The sequence below is a fragment of the Linepithema humile genome, chromosome 4 (genome assembly GCF_040581485.1).
Source record: "Linepithema humile isolate Giens D197 chromosome 4, Lhum_UNIL_v1.0, whole genome shotgun sequence".
Classification (NCBI taxonomy): Eukaryota; Metazoa; Arthropoda; class Insecta; order Hymenoptera; family Formicidae; genus Linepithema; species Linepithema humile.
The window spans coordinates 2246701-2259157 of NC_090131.1; the positions used below are offsets into that span (position 1 = coordinate 2246701).

At 36.1% G+C, this 12457-nt stretch overlaps 3 protein-coding genes across 3 annotated transcripts; 1 reads left to right on the forward strand and 2 right to left on the reverse strand.

Moving 5' to 3' along the window:
- The first annotated feature begins 512 nt into the window (after positions 1–512).
- On the forward strand, positions 513–4265 carry gammaCOP (coat protein (coatomer) gamma). Its single transcript, XM_012366959.2, has 6 exons — positions 513–668; positions 1003–2107; positions 2195–2774; positions 2879–3192; positions 3266–3464; positions 3689–4265. The coding sequence occupies exons 1-6, from the start codon at positions 629–631 to the stop codon at positions 4073–4075; spliced, it is 2625 nt and encodes an 874-aa protein (XP_012222382.1). The 5' UTR covers positions 513–628; the 3' UTR covers positions 4076–4265.
- Positions 4266–4602: 337 nt separating this feature from the next.
- On the reverse strand, positions 4603–9453 carry LOC105672194 (solute carrier family 12 member 8). The gene is made up of 11 exons (XM_012366961.2): positions 8845–9453; positions 8575–8773; positions 8304–8484; positions 8080–8225; positions 7777–8008; positions 7425–7626; positions 7114–7348; positions 6237–6557; positions 6005–6166; positions 5704–5882; positions 4603–5539 (listed from the first exon to the last, which is right to left on the reverse strand). The coding sequence occupies exons 1-11, from the start codon at positions 8868–8870 to the stop codon at positions 5380–5382; spliced, it is 2043 nt and encodes a 680-aa protein (XP_012222384.1). The 5' UTR covers positions 8871–9453; the 3' UTR covers positions 4603–5379.
- A 138-nt stretch (positions 9454–9591) lies between these two features.
- On the reverse strand, positions 9592–12425 carry Spf30 (Splicing factor 30). Its single transcript, XM_012366964.2, has 5 exons — positions 12207–12425; positions 11882–12105; positions 11564–11713; positions 10202–10352; positions 9592–10095 (listed from the first exon to the last, which is right to left on the reverse strand). The coding sequence occupies exons 1-5, from the start codon at positions 12243–12245 to the stop codon at positions 9952–9954; spliced, it is 708 nt and encodes a 235-aa protein (XP_012222387.1). The 5' UTR covers positions 12246–12425; the 3' UTR covers positions 9592–9951.
- Positions 12426–12457: the final 32 nt, after the last annotated feature.

Here is a 12457-nt window from a genome sequence, read left to right on the forward strand (position 1 = left end):
TCCTCTATAATTCCGCCAAAGCGCTGTCACCGCCCACAGTTTTTTTAGTTCCTCCATATTTCCGCTTAGGCGCTGCAATCGCCTATAGTTTTTTAGTTCCTCTATAATTCCGCCAAAGCGCTGTCACCGCCCACAGTTTTTTTAGTTCCTCCATATTTCCGCTTAGGCGCTGCAATCGCCTATAGTTTTTTAGTTCCTCTATAATTCCGCCAAAGCGCTGTCACCGCCCACAGTTTTTTTAGTTCCTCCATATTTCCGCTTAGGCGCTGCAATTGCCTATAGTTTTTTAGTTCCTCTATAATTCCGCCAAAGCGCTGCCATCGCCCACAGTTTTTTAGTTCCTCCATATTTCTGCTTAGGCGCTGCAATCGCCTATAGTTTTTTAGTTCCTCTATAATTCCGCCAAAGCGCTGCCATCGCCCACAGTTTTTTTAATTCCTCCATATTTCCGCTTAGGCGCTGCAATCGCCTATAGTTTTTTAGTTCCTTTATAATTCCGCCAAAGCGCTATAATCAACTGGAGATGGTTTTCTTGGTGATTACGATCCATAATTATTCGTGGTGTAAAACATATTGAAGTGACGTGTCGCTGTATTGCTCCAAATATCGAAAGTTTATATGCTAAAAGATGATTACGTTTAAGCGCGATAAGAAAGAAGAGGAAGACGGTAATTATTAATTATATTGTTATCATTTTTTGTGCAAATGTTTGCACGTAAATTAAAAATTATACTCAGAGTATAGGTTGGTTAATCTCGCAACTATAAGCAAATACATTTACATTTAACTATAATAATACGTTAAACTATAATAATACAACTATGAACAAGTATATTTAACAAGTACAATTATAGAAAAAATAATGGAATGTATTTTATGGAATTTCATAATAATTTCTTTTTACTTTTTTACATTTTTTCATAAAGATGACATCTTTATTTATTACTTGGAGATATAATTTTTAATACTAAACATTGACGTGCATCTTTCTTGTTTGATCAGGTGGTGGCAATCCTTTTCAAAATTTGGAAAAAACTACAGTTCTACAAGAAGCGCGTACATTTAATAACACTCCTGTCAATCCAAGAAAATGTGCCCACATTCTCACCAAGATTTTATATCTGCTGAATCAAGGCGAACAATTGGGTACGACAGAAGCTACAGAAGCCTTCTTCGCTATGACCAAGCTGTTTCAGTCACGTGATGTCATATTGAGACGATTAGTTTATCTAGGAATTAAAGAATTGAGCTCTTTGGCAGAAGATGTGATAATAGTCACTTCCAGTCTTACAAAAGATATGACTGGAAAGGAAGATTTGTACAGAGCTGCTGCAATTCGGGCACTTTGTACCATTACTGATGCCAGTATGTTGGCAGCCATCGAACGATACATGAAACAAGCCATAGTTGATCGTTCACCAGCTGTGTCTAGTGCTGCTCTTGTTTCTTCATTGCATTTGACAAATGTATCCAGCGATGTTGCGAGAAGATGGGCAAATGAGGCACAGGAGGCATTAAATTCCAATAATATGATGGTCCAATATCACGCTCTGGGTGTTCTCTATCAAGCGCGTAAGGCAGACAAGCATGCGGTGATCAAGCTGGTTGCCAAACTTATGAAAACAAGTCCGAAAAGCCCTTATGCGGCGTGCATGTTAATTCGAATGGCTTATAAATTATTGGATGAGGTAGATGAGGGCGAGGAATTAATGGGATTTATAGAGTCGTGTTTACGTCATAAGTCCGAAATGGTAGTATACGAAGCGGCCCATGCTTTGGTCAATCTCGGACGAAGCGGTGCTAGAGAAATTGGACCAGCAATTAGCGTCCTGCAATTATTCTGCGGCTCGCCGAAACCGGCACTTCGATTCGCCGCTGTCAGAACTTTGAATAAAGTTGCGATGTCTCATCCAGCAGCAGTCACAGCGTGCAATTTGGATCTTGAAAACTTGATCACAGATTCTAACAGATCGATTGCCACTCTAGCAATCACTACTCTTTTGAAAACTGGAGCGGAAAGTTCCGTCGATCGTTTAATGAAGCAGATTGCCACTTTTGTGTCGGAAATTTCGGATGAATTTAAAGTAGTAGTAGTACAGGCCATTAGGTGAACTTTATTTTGCAACTTGTAATAATTATTATATATATTAATAATTGTGATTATTTCTAAACTTTTCTAATTTTTTTTCCTCAGGGCTTTATGTCAAAAGTTCCCTCGCAAGCATGCAGTTTTGATGAATTTCCTCTCTGCTATGTTGAGAGACGAAGGCGGACTCGAGTACAAAGCCGCAATTGCCGACACTATTATAGCTGTAATGGAAGGGAACGCAGAAGCCAAGGAAGCGGGGCTCGCACATCTCTGTGAATTTATCGAAGATTGCGAGCACATCTCTCTCGCCGTGCGTATTTTGCACTTACTCGGCCAAGAGGGTCCAACGTCGAAACAACCGTCGAGATACATCCGTTTCATCTATAATCGCGTTATCCTCGAAAGCGCCAGTGTGCGCGCCGCAGCCGTCACCGCTTTAGCGCGTTTTGCCGCCGCCTGTCCACCTTTACTTCCGAACGTTTTGGTTCTACTATCGCGCTGTCAATTGGATTCGGACGACGAGGTTCGCGATCGTGCAGCTTATTATTGCACGATCCTTCAACAACAAAATGATCCGACCATATTGCCCCTTGTGCAACCACCTTCACTGTCCGTGCCGACTTTGGAGAGAGCTCTACGAAATTATATGCAGACATCTATGGAAGATTCGTTTGACATTTCTCAGGTATTGCTTGTTTCTCTGATTATCTTGCACAGGAAGCAAGATATACGATTTCATTCTGCGAAAATGATAACTAATGATCATTGAACGACATACATTGCTTGCAGATACCCCCAGCTCAGACGATAGAGGAACCAACACAGGTCGAAGTTCACACCACTGTGAAACAGCCTCGCTTGACCAGAGAGGAAAGCTACACGGAGAAATTATTACAAATTCCGCATTTGGCGATAGTCATTCGAGACATGCCGCTGCTTAAATCTTCGCCAGTGTTTGAACTGACTGAATCCGAAACGGAATACAATGTTAAATGCATCAAGCACACATTCCCTGAGTATCTTATTTTGCAATTCGACTGCGTGAATACTCTCTCCGATCAACTTCTCGAAGATGTGATGGTGGCCGTCGAACCTTCCGAAGGGTGAGCTTATTACTAAGACTCTTAACAACATATATTCCTCTCCACAAATTTTGCAACAAGTCGTCTATTTCAGTTATTCTGTCGTGTGCGTGGTGCCGTGTCCGCAGTTACCTTACAACGAGCCAGGAACTACCTACACAGTATTAAAATATCCCGAAGATGTACGCGCTAGCGTCGCTACCATTCCCACGACTCTTCGATTCATGGCGAGGGATTGCGATCCTACGACAGGAATACCAGATGCGGATCAAGGATATCATGACGAATATATGGTAAAAAAATGAATTTTAATGTTATAACGAAAGTAGAATGTTCAATATACTCATATTTCTATGAGTATGTATCACTATATTCGACACAAATTGAATAAGCTTTTAAAACTTGTGCTAAAAAAATTCTTTTAAAATATTTATCTATATTGTATAATTTATAGAAATGATTGTTCTATCGGTTACTTTTACATGCAACATGTCAGGCTTATTAATGTGTTTTTTAGTTGGAAGATTTGGAGGTGACTCTAGCCGATCAAGTGCGTGGCATTGGTAACAGAGGTTTCGATTTTAATACCGCTTGGGACACATACGCTGCGAAAGGATTTATGAAATTAGAAGAGACGTTCGTCTTGGGAGGTTCGGTGACGTCTTTGGAAGGCGCGATTCAAAGTCTCACGGGATTCTTGGGCTTGGAGGCTGTGGAACGCAGTAATAAAGTACAAAGCGGAGCGACTGCGCACAATTTGCTTTTAAGCGGTATCTTCCGCGGACGAAAGGAAGTATTGGCACGTGCAAGATTGGCATTGATTGGGACGCAAGTTACAATGCAGATATCTGTGCTTTGTCAAGATCCAGATGTTGCTGACTTGATAGTCTCAGCCGTAGGTTAGAGATTGCAGTAGAATAATCTCTCTTTACGACATATACTTTTAAAAGAAATATATTCATATTCGTTGCTGTAAAATGATTTTTATAATATAAGATTATCGTTATATAGAAGTTGTCATAAAGTATTGCTTTGTTCTACTGTATTTGTTCTTTGTCCAAAAATTAATATATCATATAATTTTGCTTTAAAAAGTAATATTATAGTCATTGAACAACCCTTTTATCTGAAACATTTTTTTATCAGACTTGTATTTTTCGAGATATTCTAAGTTTCGATCTTTTTTTATACACCCTGTATATTGTGATAATGTGATTTTGGTCAAATTTAATATTGTATAGGATGATTTATTTTGGTACAATCGAGAAAGTGTTACGCCTTCAAATCGCATATGTGTATATAACCCTCTCACTCGTATTGTAAATAATCGTCCGAAATCATTTAATGCTTCTTAAATTTTGTTTCGACGGATTTAAACAATTTAACGATCGATAAGACAAATGGGAAGAACTGACAACAATCACACTAGACTTCTCTTTCACACGTACATGTATATTCCATTCTACAATTACAAATTTCGTACATTTGTTCGAGAGTTATAAAATTGTTAAATAGTGTATAAATATATTATATATTATATCAGGTATTTACAGATATTTTCATGGTGCGATTGCCATTATCACTCGATTATCGTCTGTCATTCGGGCTCTCGTTATTATAAAAAAATAATCTCACACCACAAATAGATAAATTCTTATGATAAATTCAGGTGAATATTTTTCTCTTGGTTGTGTTTAGTGAATAACATTGTCAGGATAAATCGCTACCGTTACTTTTATAGTGAATTACCCCAACTGTATGGCAATCGCAACAAGTAAATGCTTATAAAAATCTAGCGCTATATCGTCACATCAGTTCTTTGTACGTTTTTCACACATTTTCGCATTTGATCCGCTGTGTCATTGACTTAAGCTGTGTCAGTCCTTAAAACTGTAATTATATAACGCGCATTCCATGTTAAATGCAGATGGACATTAAATAAGTTAAATCGATTAGACTAGCTATATTTGCGCGTGATTGACAGTGTTGCATAGGGTAAAAGTAGTCTTAAAAAAATTGCCAAGAGCTGCACTTTAGCATGCCTTCGAGTATTAAATACTATGCATTAATAAGCATTTACTTATATGTTCGCGCAATCTACTCTCGCCAATGAGAACACATTCTAAAAAATATGTTTGCTACTGAAATAGTATGTGAATTATAATTGCGTGATTCATAATTCTGGGTAGACCATATGATTTCGTATACTTAATCGACATTAACATATTGACCTGTGACTGTAGCGGTCTGATGATACCTTCTTCTGCCCGAAAAATCTTCGTTCTCTTCATTCAGCTGAGCTGAAAACGTCTCGACGCCTGGATGCACCGGAGTCACCACAATCTGTTCGTAATCGTACACTTTTCTCCTAACAATGAAGTATAAATTATCCAAAGAAGAAAATAACCTAAATTCTAAAGAAATCTTAATCGTAGGAAAGTAAAAAAACCCTGATATTAAATCTATTCAGATTTTTTAATTCATCGATTTAAAAGAAGTATTGTGTAAATGTTTGATAACAAGTTTTTTTACCCCATAAGTCGAAGTAGTGCAATCCGGAACCATTTGAAAAATTGGAACTCTGATGAAACTCCAGGTTTGACAGCAGGATTGGCGTGGCCGACATAACTCCAGACGAGAAATACAACAACGATATTGGCGATAGCGTATCCCCAATGCACGAGAAACATTATAAGCAATTTTACGAGACACTGTAATACGACGCAAAATCTTTATCAAACAGTTGAAATATTTGGAAAGAAATTTATTATGAAATGAAGAAAAATCATATAAGAGTAGTGAGAACAGCTGTAATAATGCATTAAATACTTACACCTAACAACGAAAACCATCTATTGCACAAAGGACTGTACCAGTTCCCCAGTTTACTGTGTATGTGAACCTTTCTTTCCGACGCGCTAGTAACACTAGCATTGTCCTCGATGCTTGGCGACGAATCCACATATATGTTGTTGTCAGAAATGCTGTTGCTCGTCTGCGAATAATTATTGTTCGATCAACTTATATTTATTGACACTGAATAAGAATACGTAATGCGCTCTCACCACGAGATTCTTATGCCTTATTCTCTCGGGGAACAAGCTGTCCAAATCATTATCCGTGTCCGTTATCGAACTGTTTCTACTCGCAGAACCGTAATTATGGTCGAATGTTGGAGACTGTGTGCGAAATCTTTGTTCACGTGTGTGCCGAAGGTCAAACGTTTGTGCGAGGGCGAAATATGCGTAATCCAAGCACGCATATGTTAACAAGAAAGGCATTGTTACGATTGGTGCGAGTGTATTAATTTGTCCAGTGATGATAAAAGTCAATGTTACTACAGCAACGACCAGCATAGCGTATATAGGTACTTTATTTGGTCCTCTCTGAAAACAAGATATGCATTACTACCGTTGATCAATTGTTTGCAGGATTATGTTATCAATTGAGACTACAGTTGAGAGGTTTGCTTTGGCAAAATACTGCTCCACGATTGCTTGCGGGAAGAAGCGATCGTAGATTTTATTTTTGTTCTGTGACGGAGATCAAACTTGCCATTGCTAGACCAACGCTAATCAACACACTACGCGATCGCTTCCAACTGCTATTAATTACTTAAATATTAATATAACAATAGAAAAAGGCTGTGAGAATCAGAGGATGTTGAAGTGCAAAAGATATTACAACATATTAATAGAAAAAAATCACAAATACATTTTGACCACAATTTCGGCAACAATCTAAATCCTTTTCTATCGTCATTATAAACTGAAGAGGGCCTGAAATTGTAGCCTGTATTTGTGATTATTCCGCATATTAATCTGTAATATTTTTTGCGCTTCTGATTCTTACAGCCTTTTTCTGTTGTTGTTCATTCTTGAAAATACGTTACATAATTGAATATTAATATCGTACATTAAATGTTTCTATATTTAAACTTACTCCTCTTTGCAAGCAATTTATTCCTGGTATAACATTTTGACTGGCGATAGATTGGAGAACACGGGGTGTGCCATACATAGCACCTAAACAACTGCTGAACGACGATACGTAAAGACCAGCGAGCAGCAACACCGAGATTGCCGATACTGTTGATGCTATCGTAAAATTGGTAAGTAAAGCGTTTCTCACACAAGTTGCCGCAAGCGTCAGAGAAAAGCACAAGTACAAAAACGTTCTGAAACACACAATCGTGATGTAAGAATGAAAAAAAAAAAAAATGTTTTTATATCAGAAATATAAATCTTTCTTACCCAGTCCCCAATGCTGCCAAAGTACCATTAGGAATGTCGCTGGATGGATGCCTCAAGTCCCCGCTCATGTTAATTCCAGCTAGAACACCGGTGACTGTCGGAAAGAATACGCCAAATACAGTAAACCAGCTGTAGCCGTCCTGATAATCAGGAAGAGTGTTGTTTTTCAAATTCCCTGACAACCAACCCTCGAAGCCAGCATCTGCAAGTGTAAAGGTACTTTAGTCTGCATTGATAATGTATAAACGATTCTAAAGATTTCTCATACATAATTTTCTATTGAGAAATACATCTATGATTGTTAATGTATATTGTTTTTTTACGACCCTCTCGATTTGCCATAACATCTTACCAATGTTGGTATGAGTGAAACTTCCGACCATGAAATCAACTCCAGCAAGTAGTATGATCAGAAGAAGAATAAACTGCAACTTCACGACCCACTTAACACCGGCCACATTAATTACTGACAATAATACAACTGCTGCGCATGCAAAACCACGCTGCGCCCAAGCCGATTCCAAACCTACAAGACCAGCTATTGATTCTCCAAAACCTAAAACGTTTAGAGCACAACCCACTGCCTGAAATAAAATCCACAAACTGTTTCTTGGAACATTGGTAGATTGAAATGATGAATTTTAGTCATTCTTACCTGTCCAAAACAGTACAATAATCCAATGGAGCCACCAAATCTAGAACCCAATACATGTGATAATAAAAAATAAATTCCACCACTTTCGACTCTACATCGCTCGCATATTCCTATAGCCGATAACACCGTCACTAAAGCAATACACACTGAAAAAATACCATAATTTGCGTTATAATGACAATAGATATGAAATATTTAAAGCGAAACATATATTAATTTGTTACCTGTAGACAAAATAATTAATACTGCATTCAAAACACCTGCTTGGCCAACTATCCAACCAGATCTCAAAAATACAATCACTCCAAATATATTGATAAGACATGATGTGAAAACCCCATCCCAAGTACCGAACAATACAGGTTGAGAGATAAAGAAATTTGATTTCCACCAAGGATCTGAACTCTGAGAGAGATACAAAAATATACATTTTACTTTTTTTGAGCTGTAATATTCACTACACAATAAGTTAACAATTGCTTTGCAAGTACTTACATACTCTTGTGCAAATAATTCATTTGCACCAGTTTGATACATTTCTGGACCAAACGCACTGTTGTTGCCTTTGTTATCTTTTTCTGTGTCTCTCTGTGCTTCTGGATCACGTAAACCGTATCTAGTCCAGTCGACATTTCTGTGTGCTTGAATGTCACCGTTTGGAAGTCCGCTCTCCTCGTTTGGCCCCATATCTTCTCTATGTAACGATACATGTCATATATAAATTACGTTAATTCTTCTTCACTGATATCGATTTTTACCACATACCGTCTATTACTAAAACTCTCTTGCATGTCGATACGACAATGTTGTATCTTTACATAATTCGTAATCTGAAATTCTCTTCTCCTTGTGTCACGGTGACAATATGCATAGGTTAGAATTCGAAATTCGTATAATAAACGATTTTTAACATTGCAAAAATGCGTGCGCAATGCTCTTTATGCATCAATTATATCTTCTTTTATCCATTGAACTGTATAATATACTGAAATAAGTCTTGAAAGAGTAAGAATGCTTGAATTGTGAACAAAAACAGCTATATCGGGAATATCTCTCTTTGTCGTGATATTTCTGATAAACTGGTGATGATCAGGTGATCCCCACCATAGACGTAGTAAATATAGACTGCTCGCGTCGTTCGAAGTGTCGAGAATTTAGAAAGAGAATTAGATCAGACAAAGAGAGCATTCGGATTATTTTGTTTCTCTCTGTTGTAGGCTTTCTTCACAATTTCTTTAACACAATGAGGATTTCCAGACATCGATCCATTATTTTCCTACAACCGTGCCTAGTTGCACGAATTTGGAGCAATCAGTCAACTTTAAATGAGAAGCATTTAAAAAGCAGTGAAAAGCTATTGTAGTAAAAGCCTCGACATTTTGACATTAGCATTTTCACCTCAAAGTGATCTCAGGAATGTATCGTTGCCATATGGTGCGTTTAGCGCGGGACACCCTGTATATATATAAAATATATATTAGTTTCTAAGAGTAAAAATAACGTCAGAAAAGCTGCACGTTAAAATATACATTTATTTATAAGTTTGTAAACAAGTTATGTTCACAGAAACATTAAGCTAAGAAAACATTTATTTGCTGCAGTTATTTTTGTTTTCTTTAATCATGTTATGGTAAAAAAATCCGAGATTGTTTCGATACTTATAAGCATCAGTGTAGACACATGCCAGAAAAGTTGTCTGCGCATAATGAGTGGAGTATCATCGTCATTGTTGCGATCATACATATTGATACATATCGCTCAATCATCGTAACGTAAAGTATACCACGTACCAGTTCGTGAATCAGCTTTAAATATATACGAATAAATCCACCAAATTATCTATTCTTACGCCACTATTTACATATAACTTATTTAAGCCCCTCGTCTCCATTTCTCTCCATTACTGAACTTGGTCATTTCCCGACCACTGACACCGCAAGTACCGATTCCAACGCGACCGTTCACATTTTCTGGTGTTGCAAAGATGCTCTTCTTTATAACGCCTTTTTTCGAAGACTGTGAATAAGTTAAAAAGAAGACTGTGAATAAGTTAAAAAGACAATATATTTCAAATGTATGCACGATCGATGTACGTATAAATGAATTTATCGCGCTAACGTACCTTATTAGTAAATGCTAACCACTTATTTTTCTCCAACTCGCGTTCTTCCTCCAATTCCTTAAACCGCTGTAATTTTCTCTGCTTCTTCTTTTTAAGGTATTCTCTTTGCTTATGTGGATCTGAGCCTGCAACTGCAGCTGCTTGCATTTTTCTGTAAATAAATAAATATCATGTGGATAAACAGGTCGCATGTATAATAGCACGTCTTAAAGAGATGTTTTGGATACATCAACTACGATTATTATTCATATTTCTATTATTGCCACGTATGTGTACCTCATGATTATATAATATTAATATATTTCAGTATATATGTATCGTATATTTACTTATAATAATTCAGAAAATTAATATTTATTTTAATAAAGCAACGTATTTCATACATAAATCCAAGTTCTTTTTCTATATTCTCTCTAATACACTTTTATGTGCTCTTCAAATACTTTCTATAATAAAATTAATAATTCAATAAATGATTTAAATAATGCAAACTGTATAATGCTGTGCACAGCAAGACTTGTAAAATTTATTCTTATTATACACTATCTCATACAGTAGTCCATGGAACTGGGCCGAGCTCTATAGCACTTGTCCTGTTAAAAATAGAAAAAAAAAAATAATAAAAGAAAAAGTTAAATAGCATAACATTAAAAATTTTGCTACAAATTCATTTTTTTTTATCTTCGAGTGCTAGAGTTTGACCCAGTTCCGTGAACTACTCTGTATATAAAGACAGATATTCAAATTATATAAATATTATTGTTTCTTTCAAACAAGAAAATAAACAATTTATTTAAAAAGGCATTACTAATATAAATAAATAAAAGCACGGTGAAAGCAAACCTTTTATAGTATAATTTCGTAATTTATGGGTAATTGTATGTGTATTATTTGTACACATTATATTACAAAAAAAATGCTATCAAAATGCTGTATTATGAAAATATCAAAATAGTTTAAAAAATAAAATTGTATTTCAATTTTTTTCAAAATTCTGGTATATGTATAGTTCCTTTATACTTTTTTAAAATAATTATGTCAATTATATCAATCTATTCACAAAAATATAGTGCCAAAGATGCTGGACAATTCTTGTTACCTTTTCCTGGAGTTCGACGATGTGTACAGATCGTGTGACATCAAAGGATAAAGGAATAATAATGAGCAATTTCAGACCAAATACCATACCAATGGTAGGATATTGTTGCCAATTCAGAAGAGGACAAGAGGAAATATAAGATAATTAGTAATTGCCTTATACTTTCTAAACTTCTCACAAAAATAAACATAAAAGTGCAAAATTAGAAAGAACATTTTACATTAATTTATAGTAATAAATATCACAGATCAAAGATGACGTACTTAGATTTTTGATCTGCCCAATCAGAAGCTGGCCTCTTAGCAACAGATTTCAGTTGACTGAGCATGGTGACATCAGTATTCTTGTATTCATTAAACGTTATATTTACAACTCCATCTTCGCTTATAGCATCTATTGTTGCTTCATAATATCTGCAAAAAATTTACAAAATACTTTATTTTTAAACTATATTTGTTTCATATTTTAACTTGTAATAACAATAACTTGCATGAAATGTCCAATTTTTAGAACAATTTATACAGCAGTGTGATATTGTATATATTATAATTTGTCGCAAAAAGCAAGCCTATGATACTCACTTGCCATCCTCACTCCAAGGTGCCATGCATTGATCACCGACTTTCCATTTATTGGCCAAAACTGCAAGTAAAATTGGATCTTTAGCGTCCATGCCATTGGCTTGTCGTTTTTCTTGTTGTTGTGACTTAATTAAATCATGTGTCAGCTTTATTACTTCCTTCAAATCAAATTTCAATTTTATTAACTCCTCATTATTTGGATCTGTCGTGAGAGCTGCTTCCACCTAAAATGCAAAAAATATAAAAGCCAGACTCTTGCAAAAGTATTATATATAAACAATCAAGATTGGTTGCTATGAGGTTATGAAAGAATAACAAAATTTACCTGCTGGAGTTGGAGTTTATAATTTTGCAAGTCGTCCATGATGCGCGATTTGATTAAGAAACAAATTGTTCAAAATCAGAGCGCATACAATCGTCTTCCTCTTCTTTTGACTCAAATATTAGGAAAATAAAATATTCTCTTACAATCACTCCTGGTTGACAAGCATAAGAGCGTATCACAATCAATCCGGCCAGCCACGACTAATCACGATCAGTGCTGCCAATGTGGTGCATTTTGCAGGGGACACAAGT

Excerpts from the sequence above, each read along its gene's own strand:
- gammaCOP (XM_012366959.2), top strand. The coding sequence starts at position 629 with ATGATTACGTTTAAGCGCGATAAGAAAGAAGAGGAAGACG. Across the intron at positions 669-1,002 it reads TAAGAAAGAAGAGGAAGACG|GTGGTGGCAATCCTTTTCAA; the intron begins GTAATTATTAAT and ends TTGTTTGATCAG. Across the intron at positions 3,465-3,688 it reads GATATCATGACGAATATATG|TTGGAAGATTTGGAGGTGAC; the intron begins GTAAAAAAATGA and ends TGTGTTTTTTAG.
- LOC105672194 (XM_012366961.2), bottom strand. The coding sequence starts at position 8,870 with ATGCAAGAGAGTTTTAGTAATAGACG. Across the intron at positions 8,009-8,079 it reads TATTGTACTGTTTTGGACAG|GCAGTGGGTTGTGCTCTAAA; the intron begins GTAAGAATGACT and ends ATTTTATTTCAG. Across the intron at positions 5,883-6,004 it reads GATGGTTTTCGTTGTTAGGT|TGTCTCGTAAAATTGCTTAT; the intron begins GTAAGTATTTAA and ends GTCGTATTACAG.
- Spf30 (XM_012366964.2), bottom strand. The coding sequence starts at position 12,245 with ATGGACGACTTGCAAAATTATAAACTCCAACTCCAGCAG. Across the intron at positions 12,106-12,206 it reads ATAAACTCCAACTCCAGCAG|GTGGAAGCAGCTCTCACGAC; the intron begins GTAAATTTTGTT and ends TTTGCATTTTAG. Across the intron at positions 10,096-10,201 it reads GGTTAGCATTTACTAATAAG|TCTTCGAAAAAAGGCGTTAT; the intron begins GTACGTTAGCGC and ends ACTTATTCACAG.